Source organism: Tachysurus fulvidraco, chromosome 2 (genome assembly GCF_022655615.1).
Source record: "Tachysurus fulvidraco isolate hzauxx_2018 chromosome 2, HZAU_PFXX_2.0, whole genome shotgun sequence".
In the NCBI taxonomy this organism is placed as follows: Eukaryota; Metazoa; Chordata; class Actinopteri; order Siluriformes; family Bagridae; genus Tachysurus; species Tachysurus fulvidraco.
The window spans coordinates 23,970,320-23,983,754 of NC_062519.1; the positions used below are offsets into that span (position 1 = coordinate 23,970,320).

Here is a 13,435-nt window from a genome sequence, read left to right on the forward strand (position 1 = left end):
AATTCTAAATGCCAGTCTAGCTGTTGATGATTTCAGAAACATGTAAGTGAACAATATGTGTGCATTAAAATAAGCATGTAAGTCTTATTTTTCAGATTTCATTCCATTAATAATCCTCATACCTAATGACTTCAGGTAAGAGACAGAGCTATCTTTCTGTAAGACAGTGGAGATGGACATTGTCTTCAGCAGAAAGTATACGGATGAGATTACTCTAACCGGCTCAACTCTGAAGATGGAGTATGAAAGGCTAATGGAGAAGCGCATCCATCTGCAGAATACCCATTTGTCATTTATTTTAATTTTATTTCTCATTTTTATTTATAGATCTTTAAATGACCCCACCATACATACATACCTGGCAGGGGCAATACCATGGTCAAGGAGGTGGTTTGCCCAAAGTGAGGCTCAGCCATTGCAATCGGTGTCACCGAACTAAACTGAACTAAAATTCCCCAAATGCGAGAATCTTGACTGTACCATTTGATTGTGACAGTAGTGGCACAAGTGGTTATAGCTCTGGGTTGTTGATCAGAGGATCATGGTTCAAGCCCCAGCACTGCCACTGTTGGGCTATTGACCAAGACCTTTAACCCACTGCTATAATATACAGTATATGTGACAAAATAAAGGCTTCTGTTCTATTAGGTTTGTCATATAATAAACAAGGCGTACGTTTTTAAGCATCAACTGGGCAGTAAGTCAGGGCTAAAGTCTTATATTATAATACTCAGTCACCTTTTCCTGTTGTATGTTATTGCTCTTTACATGTCTGAATGATTTCACCAATGAATCAATTTAATACGATATGGCTATCTCTTTAACCGTAAAGAAAGGTGTGTCCGTCTTCATATTTGCCCCGGCATTCCAGCGCTGCCACCAAACTCCACACAAATATACCCTGGAATGTGCAGAGAGCGTGTTTCAGCCACTTCTTTAATCCTGAAAACTTCTACTCAAAATAAAATCTTTGGCAACTGGTTTGACCAAAAGTAATAAGCATCAATTAATCATCATTAATTAAAGTGTAAAAATGTGTTAAGAGGCATAATCACTGATCAGGTAACTTATAAGAAACAGTACATATGGTTTAAGCTGTAAAAGAATCTGATCTAACTACAAGGTTCAAATATAGACTGGTTCTCATACTAACTTTCAGCCAAGTTAAAAAAAACATAGTCAACCAAAACACTGAGGTCTCTACAAGGGAAGCAGTGTATGACTAATGCTGCACTCTTTCCCTTTCCCCTTTCGGGTGTTTTTGCTCTCCTCTAATCTGCATTTTTTTTCAGTTTCGCCTTCCATTCGCTCTCAAACTAACCTTCACATCATTTATTTCAGAATACTACATTTTACATAACATTTACAAGAAATAGAAATTTATTTGGCATTAGCTGGTTTCTGTTTGACATACCAAAGCCGTGTTCAGGAAAAACCATAGTTTACTGTGTCCATGGTTGCCATGGTTACTATGACTGTATGACCATCATATTTCTATTCATACTATAACAGTGGACATACTGTAAGCATCATAGTAAAGCCATGGAAATATGGTGGAAAGAAGAGCAAAGACAGTTAATGCTAGATATAAAAAAGTGTGCCTAAATACGTAGTCGATATAAAGAAGTAAATTAAGGTAGAATTCTGGTTTAACGTATGACAGTCATTGTGAATCGTTGTGGGGAAACACAGTCACGTCACGAAAGATTTATGGTTTAGTTCATTTCAATAGCCGTAAAAAAAAATCATAGAGTACCATATTAAAAGTGTAGTTTATGCAGAGCAATAAAAGTGCATACAGTATGTGGGTGAAAGTTAATGAAAGGAGGTAATGCTGACTGGAATCTGGTTAGACAAGCAATTCTTCCAGGATGGTTTGAGTTTTTATTCCGCCCCCTGACGGCAGTATGTGAAGAGGATGGGTGGGGTCAGTGCACATCTGGTCTACTGGAGGTTTTTAGCTTTGAATCGAGAAAATATACACTGAATTTGAAATTATTTACCTCCTATGATCATCATGCTGATGTGATTAACAACACTGGCCAAAAGGAGAAGCCCAAACAATTAGACAGTGAACTTCTTTTGTCATAATGCAACATGTTTCAGTGCAAGCACCGGGGTTCATCTCTGAAGTTCTGTGAAGTTTGCACAAGTAAAATATTAATTTGACAAAAAAATGTTTCGCAGGAACAAAGACAAAAACAAACAGTTTCTCAAAAAATAGTACTTTTTTTGCAACTATTGGCAACTCACTGTATCATGACATCGATATGAAGAGAGCACGCTGTAGTACCAGCTTTAGTCCTGAAACATATTCATAATCACATAGTTACCACGTGTGTTTTCAGAAACTTGCACGTTTTATTATTTTTGGGTAACAAACTTTGTACTTGAGATTAGCTGTTGCTTTGTTCGTCTGTGCATAACTGTTGGGATAACACCTAAATCATAGTAAAGGGACTGAATATTTTTTACACATTAAGTCTGATTTAATTCTTCATATTTGTTTTCAAAACAACTGTTTTTAGGTTTTGTTTGTGGGTCTTGTTTCTTTGTTCAGTTTTCTTTTAATCTCATAATCATCTCTCAATAACTTCCCGACTGAAAGGAACAGACTAATAGAGAGATTTAGATGACACATATGCTTTAAGAAGGAGGGGGGGGCACAGTGGTTTAGTGGTTAGCACGTTCACCTCACACCTCCAGGGTTGGTGGTTCGATTCCCACCTCCGCATTGTGTGTGTGGAGTTTGCATGTTCTCCCCGTGCCTCGGGGGTTTCCTCCGGGTACTCCGGTTTCCTCCCCCGGTCCAAATACATGCATGGTAGGTTGATTGGCATCTCTGGAAAATTGTCCGTAGTGTGTGAGTGTGTGTGAGTGAATGAATGTGTGTGTGTGTGTGTGTGCCCTGCGATGGGTTGGCACTCCGTCCAGGGTGTATCCTGCCTCGATGCCCGATGACACCTGAGATAGGCACAGGCTCCCCGTCACCCGAGAAGTTCGGATAAGTGGTAGAGAATGAATGAATGAGTGAACTCTTCTCCATCTTCCATTGTAATCGAGCTGAAATGATATCCGTGTTAAATCCATAAATATCACAGGAAGCCGTGTCTTTTTCTGATGTGCTTTTTAGGAGAAATGCTCACCAGGTGAGCATTTCTTTAGTTGCAGCACCATCTACAGACCTGATCGAGACTTTGACAGAGATTCATGAACACTATACTGTAAGTATGTTGTTGCCTAGAATCGTAAAGACATGGAGGTCTGGTACCAAAAAAAAAAGGTACATCAAATAAGTCCATAAAAATGAATCAGAGAAAAGTCATTTTCGGTGTCTTCAGAAGTTATTTGAATAACCTACGGTGTGATTTATAGATCTCTGCTATGGATAAGAGGTTCACTGAGCAGAATGATGGCTTGATGAATATGACTAGGGAGGTCAGAAGGTTGAAGACCCACTTCTATAAACTTCAGATTGAACGTAAATCTGAAGAAAGCGTGGTACTGTACTGTATGATCACACCCACACCTGACTGCAGACACAAACACATTACGTTGTATTTATTTAATCACCGTTTTGTGTTTAGTGGGTTTCTAATATTTATTTACATACCACGTAGATATGTATCATTATCCAGGGGAGGTCTAGTCATCTTTGTTTAAAGAAAGCCCTTGTCATGTACAATTTTCTGTAAATAGTTTCAGCTGTTGATGCATTTTGGAGGGTCCATGGAGTAGCTGGCTCCATCTGCCATACAAACAAATTTAATTACCCTTCCTTCAAATTAAATCGGAGTATAGTTTTTCAAGCTTGCAACAACACGTAAAGGCTGAAGGAACGTTGTGCCAGGTGGTTTCCTGTACGCAAAATATCACTTTACAACCATGATGAGTGTTCCATGATACATCGAGCCCAGCCCTATCCTTGCCAAGCAGTGCGCTGCCAACTTACATGACTTATATGCACAATAAGACTATTCTAAATTGGAGGAAATAATGCTATCCAGATATTTTTTTTTCCTTCAAGCACCTTCTAGATTAGGGGTGCCAAAATTATTTCTTCATTGTCCATATGAGGTTATTCTACATCCATGAGTTTTTGAGAATTGTGCACATCTGATCTGGTACTTTAAATGTTACTGTTAACGTTAAAGCAATATTAATGGGACTTTCCTTTCATACAGTGAGGGGAATGTATTTTTTATTTTATTTTATATGCTTTCAGTGCACATGTTCATATATAGTCATAAAGCTTGTGGTGTTTGGAGAAAGAAGCATTGTGGGGAAGTGGTAACTCAGTGGTTAATGTGTTGGCCTGTTGATCAGAAGGTTCCCAGGTCCACCAAGCTGCCACTGCTGGGCACCTGAACAAAGCTCTTAACCTTCAATTGCTCAGCTGTATAAATGAGATAAAAGTAAGTCGCTTTTGATAAGAGCATCTGGCAAATGTCATAAATGTCGTAAATGTAACATGTGGGATCATCAAGGTGTGAACTGTTTCTCTGGAAAACGTATTGTGGAATTGTGTATCTTCAAATGACACATTAATGGATTGATGGAAAGTCATTTAATCTCAAAAACTAAATCTGGGACTAAATTTAACAAGACAACTCTAAACATACAGCCAGAAGGCCTCACATGACCTAGACTGGTTTAGAAGAGGGAATGTGGTAACTCAGTATTTAAGGTGTTGGGCTAATGTTCGGAAGGTCACAGGTTCGAACCCCAGGTCCACCAAGCTGCCACTGCTGGGCCCCTGAGCAAGGTCCTTAACCCTCAGTTGCTCAGTTGTAAGTCACTCTGGATAAGGGTGTCTGCTAAATACCATAAATGTAAATAAAAAAAAAAAAAAAGTAAATGTTGAAGAGAAAGCAGAAAAAGACTTGAATCCCATTGAACATTTATGGAGTATTTGCAGAGGGATGTCTGTAACATGGCATGTATCATTATACAGTAGTCATTATTGCTGCTTGAACATGTCTCCACAGATCATGTCATTTAATGCCAGTGTACAAGACACTGCGACTGACTCCGCAGCAAAATTTGCAAATTTCCAACAAAAAATCATCATGGACCTGGAGTTCAAGCTCCAACTCATTTCTGCTAACACAACAAAGAGTAAGATAGACTATGGGACCTTGGGGTGTGAGATCAAAAAGTATAGGTTACAGCTGTAGGCACTGAGCGGGTGAAGAGAATACTGTATTTTTCTTGTTTTTTGTGCTTGTTTTTGTTGTTTTTTTTATTTTAAGATTATTATTTATGCTAATGTTAATTTTTTTCCTTTCTTTCCCTTTATTTTATAGAAAATTCCAAGGTTAGTTATTTCAGAAGAATAGATATTTAGTTAGATATTATAGATATTATAATAGATATTAGATATTAGATATAGATATTAGATAGATATTTTAGAAGAATAATCCGCTGCATCAATCACAGTTTTGCCATGAACGTGCTTACGTAATTTTTTTGACATTCTGTTTATGTCTTTTTTTAAAGCAATCGATCTGAGAACACGTTTATAAAAACATATTTTGAGATTTAAGAGCAATTTTTAAAAAGATTAACACAATTGTCTTGGAACAAAATTAAAAAGACTGATGAAAGTTGCATTAAAAAGGTAATAGATTTGTAGTAACATGGTAAATAAATAATACCTTCAAAAAAGAAAACCTCTTATTCTCTCAGGAACTAACTGTCTCTCATGTTCTGTTTCTCAGGTGCACGCAAGAAGATCACAGTGTTAGAGTTAGTGGAAAGGAGCGAGACAGTGACTACAAGTTAATGACTGATTCATGAACACACCATGATAAAGCCAGTTCTTTCCACTTAACCCAATCAGGTCTATCTGCAGAACTCAGAGCAAGGAAGGAGTGCATTGATGAGAACTAGAGTGCTGGTATACACTTATTAGATTAGATTAGATTAGATTAGATTAGATTAGATTAGATTAGATTAGATTAGATTAGATTAGATTAGATTAGATTAGATTCAACTTTATTGTCATTACACATGTACAAGTACAAGGCAACAAAATGCGGTTTAGGTCTAACCAGAGTGCAATAGCAGCAAGTGCAGGATATACAGTTTGTAGAAGATTTAAATGAGTTAAATAAATTAAGTGGTAATATGGAGTAAGTTACAGTTGTGTGCGTACTATGAACAATATACAGATTTACAGAAGGATATGTGCTGTAATAAAATATATGGCTATTACTATAAACAGTAATTTACAGATATGTATGTTCTATGAATATAATATACAGATGAGTATATGTGTACTATGAATATAATATACAGATGAGTATATGTGTACTATGAATATAATATACAGATGAATATGAATATTATTATATATTACATACTATTATATCATATGTTAACCAGTTACACAACCTGAAGATTCCTAATAGAATTTATTCCTAACAGGGGCATACATTTCTAAATTCTAACATGAGCTGAAAGGAATTCTGCACGCACTTATACGAAATATATATCTATATAGACCTACCTTTACTGTCAGTTCTCAAGAAATGTTGCATTTTTTAGCCAACTGGAATCTGACTTTTCCATTTTATCAGGGGTTTATTTATCAGGGGTTTTGTTTCAGGGTGAACCGGGGTTAAGCACAGGAACATAACACCAAATCTGATGACTTTAACATTGATTATCTTGTTGACAAAGAGTTCAAGGTGTTGACTTGAAATTCCTCAGTTCTAAAATCACATCTGTGGGCTGTGCTGGACAAAGTTTGATCTGTAGAGACCTCACCTCACAGTTTACTGTAAATAAAGTATCTGATTCTAACGTCTTGGTGCTAAATTCCACATTTTCAGAGGTCTTGTGAAGTATATTTACTCTTTGTTTCTCAGGCTAACCAACGAGAGATGCAAATGTACATCTTCATATATTTGTTTTCTGTACCAACATTTTATCCATAGATGTATATCGATATATATATATAGCAATATAGAGAGTTTGACTCCTAACCGTAAGGTTGTGGGTTCGAGTCTCGGGCCGGCAATACCACGACTGAGGTGCCCTTGAGCAAGGCACCGAACCCCCCCAACTGCTCCACGGGCACCGCAGCATAAATGGCTGCCCACTGCTCTGGGTGTGTGTTCACGGTGTGTGTGTGTGTGTGTGTGTGTGTGTGTTCACTGCTGTGTGTGCACTTTGGATGGGTTAAATGCAGAGAACAAATTCTGAGTATGGGTTACTCAATACTTATTATTCTGAACCTGACTTTAATTAAATATTAATTATAAAGAACAATAAAGTTATGGCAAGCAATTTACTTCCTTCACTGGAACTCTTTTTTTTTATCTGTTATGGCCATTGGCGATTTTAATAGATAAGTTCACCTCCTTTTAAGGAGCAACAACTGACGATAATGCACAGTCATCAACAACCGGTACTACAGCGCATATGCTGTCTGTTTTCCTGCAGCCACCAGGGACTCACTTTGCTGCCTGTTCTCCAGTATTGCACAATATTGTAATAAAAACAACACAAACCAGCCACACCTCTAAACAACTGTGGTTTTTACACGCAATAACAAATTTACGAAAATTCCATTTTTCCATTCCTTTCTTTATTTACTAATTTTGCTATAATAATAATTGAATTTAAAAATTATTTTACAAAACTTTCATTCTTGAGATGTTCTAAAGCTGTTAGAGACACACCCCAAAAGAGTATCAGCTGTAATAATTGCAGTGAATCTTGGTTCTACAAATTATTTACTTTTGATGCCATTTATCATCTTCCTTCCATTTCACAATTGTGCCATTTTGTGTTGCTCTAACACATAAACTCCTGATAAAATACATTTTTGTTTGTGGTTGTAACGTGACAAAATGTAGAAAAATTCAGTGGGTATGAATACTTTTGCAAGGTACCATAATATACAGTAATGTCATTCATTCATTCATTCATTTTCTACCGCTTATCCGAACTACCTCGGGTCACGGGGAGCCTGTGCCAGGCATCATCGGGCATCAAGGCAGGATACACCCTGGATGGAGTGCCAACCCATCGCAGGGCACACACACACACACACACACACACACACACACACACACACACACACACACACACACTCATTCACTCACACAATCACACACTCACACAATTTTCCAGAGATGCCGATCAACCTACCATGCATGTCTTTGGACCAGGGGAGGAAACCGGAGTACCCGGAGGAAACCCCCAAAGCACAGGGAAAACATGCAAATTCCACACACACAAGGCGGAGTGGGAATCGAACCCCCAACCCTGGAGGTGTGAGGCGAACGTGCTAACCACTAAGCCACTGTGCCCCCCATATAATATAATTATGGGCAATTTACTATAAAATAATTTACCAACATTCCAGCTAGCTGTGTGCTTTTGGACAGTAAGAGGCAACTGGAGAATCTTGCAGAAACCTACACAACCATGTAAAACTTCTCCGACTTCACCACCATGCTGCAATATAGTGTAACATAACCTAACATATGTTCTTTGCTGATGTGCAAGATGATCCATATTTTTATGCATTACTAGATCGTCCTATTACTTAATATTGAAGAGCTTTCCAAAACACATCCAGAGGAATATTCAGACCAAAGGTAGATCTTCTTGGTGTTAAATAATGCAACAAAATCATGTTTCCATGTTTTTTTTGATTATGTGTGTTCCCACATGTCTGCTGATGTAGTGTAGTAGGATAGTATTCCTATCACATAGTGAAAATGTTTGGGTTATACGCTATGATTTTTAGAAAACTTTCTTCAGAATATCTGGCATCTTGTTCTGTAATATTGTTTTGTCATCTGACCTTAAAACATCTGTAGATCATACGGTGGACAGGTACTTGTTATTATGTGTGAAATGCGGTGTAATGAAAAGCGAGAGTCATTGTGTCATTGTGTCAGGGAGTCGTTTTATTTTCATTTTTTTCATTGCAGATCATCTCACATGGTTCATATAACTCTTGCTGTATTTCTGTTGAATTTAAAGTTGCATTACGGTGTTGAACGTAGCCTCGCTGGATTTATTCAGTTGTCGAGGACACCACTTTCCCATCAACCATCTCTTCCACAATGGTCTTCACTTTCACTTTTTTACTGAAGTTTGTATTGACGCTGCAGTGATGAGAAACACAGATATAGGTTTAGGATGGTGTAGCAGGTGAACATTAATGATTTGTAATACAACATTTGATTAAAACAATCAAAATCGTTTACAAAGGCATGGTCTGGGTTAGTTTCTTTCATTTAGCATCTGCTCTCACCTGTCAACCTCTCCATCCAGCAGCCTCCTGTACTCTGCAATCTCCATCTCCAGCCGGTCCTTGATATCCAGCAGAATCTTATAGTCCTGAGATTGCCTCTCAATATCAGCTCTGAGTTCCATCAGCTGCTGCTCCATTCCTGTTACTTGAGTTTGCAGTCTAGATAAATTCATGGAGTAACGGTTCTCTGTATCTGCTAGAGTGCCTTCTAGAGATGCTTTCTGTGGAAGGATTGGGTTTAAATAATGGAGGGAATGGCATTGGAAAAGTGTTAGTGTTAGAAAAACCTTTTTTTGCATTAAAAAGTCCTAGTCTGAAAATAGAACATTTTAGAATTTACCATGCTTAGTTGGGATTGTAGCTCAACCTCCAGGCCTTGTACATTGCGTCTGATCTCATTAACCTCTGACTTGGATACTTCTAGTTCTGCTGTGTTGGCAGTCATCTCCTTGTTCAGATTTTCAGTCTGCAAAGAAGCAGTAGTTGAAGCAGTATGTTCCTGCTAAAGTTTATTATCTTTAGCTTAAAAAAAATAGGATCATGCTGAAAAATCTAAGTATGAACTTAAGTATGAGTCAGGAGTACAGAGAACAGTTATCAAATATTACATGATTGGAATGATTCCTTCACCTTGGTCTGGAACCAGCCCCCTAGTTCACGCTGGTTCTTGGCAACCATAGCTTCATACTGTTCACGGATCTCAGCCAGGATACGGTTCAGGTCTTCCCCAGGTGCTGCATCCACTTCCACACTCACACTACCTGACATGCTATTGCGCATCGCTTCCAGTTCCTAGTTAGAAAGTGTGAATGTGTATGAGAATTAATGTCATAAAAAATTAATGTAGTTGCTTTTGCTGTCAGAGCGCTCACCTCCTCATGATTTTTCTTGAGGAAAATCAACTCGTCCCTAAGACCTTCGATCCGCATCTCCAGGTCTGACCTCGACAGTGTCAGCTCATCCAGGAGCCTCCTAAGCCCAGCAATGTCTGCCTCCACTGACTGATGCATTGCCAACTCATTCTCATACCTGCGCAGGAACACAGAGTCTCTCAGAAACCAAACTGAAGCCATTTATCTGGCCAATTTGTGTGAGGATTATGTAAAACACTGAATACTTACTTGGTTCTGAAGTCATCGGCTGCCAGTTTAGCATTATCAATGCTCAGGTAGATGCCTCCATTGTCGCTGGTTGCATCCTGTATCTGTAGAAACATTTCAATAAATCTTTTGCAAAAAATTATTGCTTGCATGTTTTATGTAGGCCAATGTCTTTGCTATAACATCAAACTCTTATAGAATTATATTTGATTCATAGACAAATCTATGCACCAAGTTAAACTATATATGGTACCTTTTCTTGCAGGTCCTTTATGGTGTTCTCATAAGCAGAGTAGTCTCGGGAAGTAGGGGAGGTCTTATTTTCCACAAACTGCCTGATCTTCAGTTCCAGGTCAGCATTGGCCTTCTCCAGCGTGCGTACCTTTTCCAGGTAGGATCCCAGACGTTCATTCAGGTTCTGCATGGTGGCCTTTTCACTGACTGTCACAGAGCCCACATCCTCACCACCAAAACCCCCACCAAAGCTAAACCCAGATCCTCCACCTGCTCCTCCACCAGCTCCTCCACCGGCTCCAAAGCCAAATCCTCCTCCACCGGCTCTAAAGCTAAAGCCTCCTCCTCCACCACCAAAACCAAGGCCTGCAGCACCTCCACCACTGCGCATGGAACTGGAGGCAGTGGATATGCGCACACCAGATCCTCCAGAACCACCATACATGCTGGGGGCACGTGCAACCGTCAAGTTGCGGCCACCGCCAACACTCATCGAGGAAAACCGAGAGGATCCACCGGCACTGGGTCCCCGAAAGGAGCCTCCACTGTAAGAAACACCTGAAGTCATAAAACTGGTCATGGTTGCGCTGTAGAGAAGAAGTGGCTCTTTGCTGAGTGATGGAGAGAGACTGCAGATCTTAGAGTATGGTCGGAGTTTTATATGTTGCCCTGCTGAAGGGAGGGTGAAGGGGTTTGTGGGGGAAAAAGCACCTCTTTACACTCCACCCATAATATGGCCAGGGGCAGAAGACCTGGCAGCTGAAGGTGTTCAGGCAGAAGAATGCATTCAAAGTTGTGCAATTATCACTCAGATGAAAATCATATTCCGTTATAATACTGTGGTGCATGAAAAGACTAGCACTAACACGAGACATGGGTGAATATGAATATGGGCCAACATTCCTAACATCACAAATATATCCTAAGGCACGTTTATATGATGAAAAGCTTTCACAACTTTGCTTCTGCAGAGTGAAGGTGAAATAACTGAATATCCAAGCTTATCTTTACCTGCACAAATACATGATGTTCACATGTAAACACACACCAACATATAATTAATTGATCTTCCAGTACACATTAAACAGTAGCATGCATTTTCCTTTATTATGGCATAGTATGTCTATAACATGCCTAGGTGACTATTGCATTAGTTAGCATTTATATATTCTCAAGGCAACTAAGAGCTGGAGCAGTACAGCAGTAAACTAGAACCTCATTACAAACTTGGCTGCTTTGCCTGGAATTAAGTCAACATCCTCATAACAGACCTCTTTTTGTCTTAAGGTCTTGTTCACCATTTTCCACTGTGACATTTTGCAGTGTTTTGGCCCAAGGCATTGCTTCGGATATACATAATAGATTCCATTTATTAGCAGAATTACAGAGCATCTCATCTACAGTATAATACCTTTTTGTACAAGCTAAAGTAATTACACTTTTATTTATTTACAAATTAGTGGCAATAAAACTACTCACTACAAAACAATTTCACTGTCCAGATGTATTTACTATGTACAAACAAAATGCAAAGGTGTTTTTTTTATTGCAATGCTCCTTCTCATCATTAACAATGCCATATTTGGACATACTTGTTACTTCTTAAAATTTGATAGACACACTGTTCATGTACTATCCTGTATGCACAATGTAGAACTGGAGCAGAGAACATATGAGTCAGATTGCCTGAAGCTTCGAAAGCCTTGTCAGAAATGCATGGGCATCCTGCCCTGGTGAATTTCCACACATAAATAGTGTAGTGATCTCCACATGTTGTGCCTCAGTGAACATGCCATAGCCTGTTGCTCCTTTTTCATTTCTTCTTCTATTTCGTCTTGCACAAAAAGAATGATTTTCATACATTGTTCTAAACTAATAAGGAAAAACGTATTATTTGAGATAGCATATAATAATCACTTTAAAATGGTAGTGCTTCTGTGACTGAGGTATGGTACAATTATGATGTTACATTTATATACAGTCCCCTCTGAAAGTATTGAAATGATCAGGTGTTCACTGTTAGATTGATTTATAGAATAAATAGTTCTGTGTATCAACACTTAATGTTGACTAAGCCTGGGGTTGTCCTGTGAAGACTACAATTGTTGTTAACCGACATAATAATAATAATAATAATAAATATAGCTGAAAGCAGCGATTCCGGGGTCAAGCCGATCAGATGGGCTCAGAATATGTCGCTGATGAACCATGCATTCGTAAAATACTGGACTTAACGTGAAAATCTCGTGGCCACTAGGTGGCGCTGTCACGAAACGTAGCGAAATGTCTATGTGTGTCTGTGTGATTCTGGTTCTGATATTAGCACCCAATGCATGTGACAACCCACCCCTTAAGTACTAGAATTTGTTTTAGACTATACACAAAAACATACAGTACAAGAGATAGAAATCTACATAGTACACGATACATACACCACATTTCAGAAAAATGAAGGACTCCTAATACATATGCATTTACTGATAGTGAAGGTTGAAAAGGTGGGTCTTAAAGGACATGAAGACAAAGGATTTGGTGAATGTACTGAAAATGAACTAAACTGCTTCTGTACTAAAAACCAGATACAGTACCAGACTGACCAGCCAAGGAAAACAACAGCACTTGATGACTGAACATTGTGAGAGCTGTGAAGAAAAACCTAAAAACCACAGTCAGTAACAGCAACAACTTCTAAAGGAAAGGCGTTTCAGAGCATAAATATAGAGGCCATGCCACAAAATGCAAACCGCTCATTAGCAGTAAGAATCAGAAGGCCTGACTGGGATTCGTATAGAAATACAGAGATGAGCCACAAAAGCTCTGGCAC

General features: G+C 38.7%; 1 protein-coding gene and 1 non-coding gene across 2 annotated transcripts; one reads left to right on the forward strand and one right to left on the reverse strand.

The window, feature by feature from the left end:
- Positions 1-350: 350 nt before the first annotated feature.
- Positions 351-508, forward strand: LOC113657950. Its single transcript, XR_003444273.1, has one exon. It is a non-coding gene; the product is annotated as a U1 spliceosomal RNA (small nuclear RNA).
- An 8,398-nt stretch (positions 509-8,906) lies between these two features.
- Positions 8,907-11,254, reverse strand: LOC113657903 (keratin, type I cytoskeletal 50 kDa-like). The gene is made up of 7 exons (XM_027170063.2): positions 10,631-11,254; positions 10,399-10,481; positions 10,150-10,306; positions 9,908-10,069; positions 9,618-9,743; positions 9,278-9,498; positions 8,907-9,128 (listed from the first exon to the last, which is right to left on the reverse strand). The coding sequence occupies exons 1-7, from the start codon at positions 11,189-11,191 to the stop codon at positions 9,038-9,040; spliced, it is 1,401 nt and encodes a 466-aa protein (XP_027025864.1). The 5' UTR covers positions 11,192-11,254; the 3' UTR covers positions 8,907-9,037.
- Between the last annotated feature and the right edge of the window lie 2,181 nt (positions 11,255-13,435).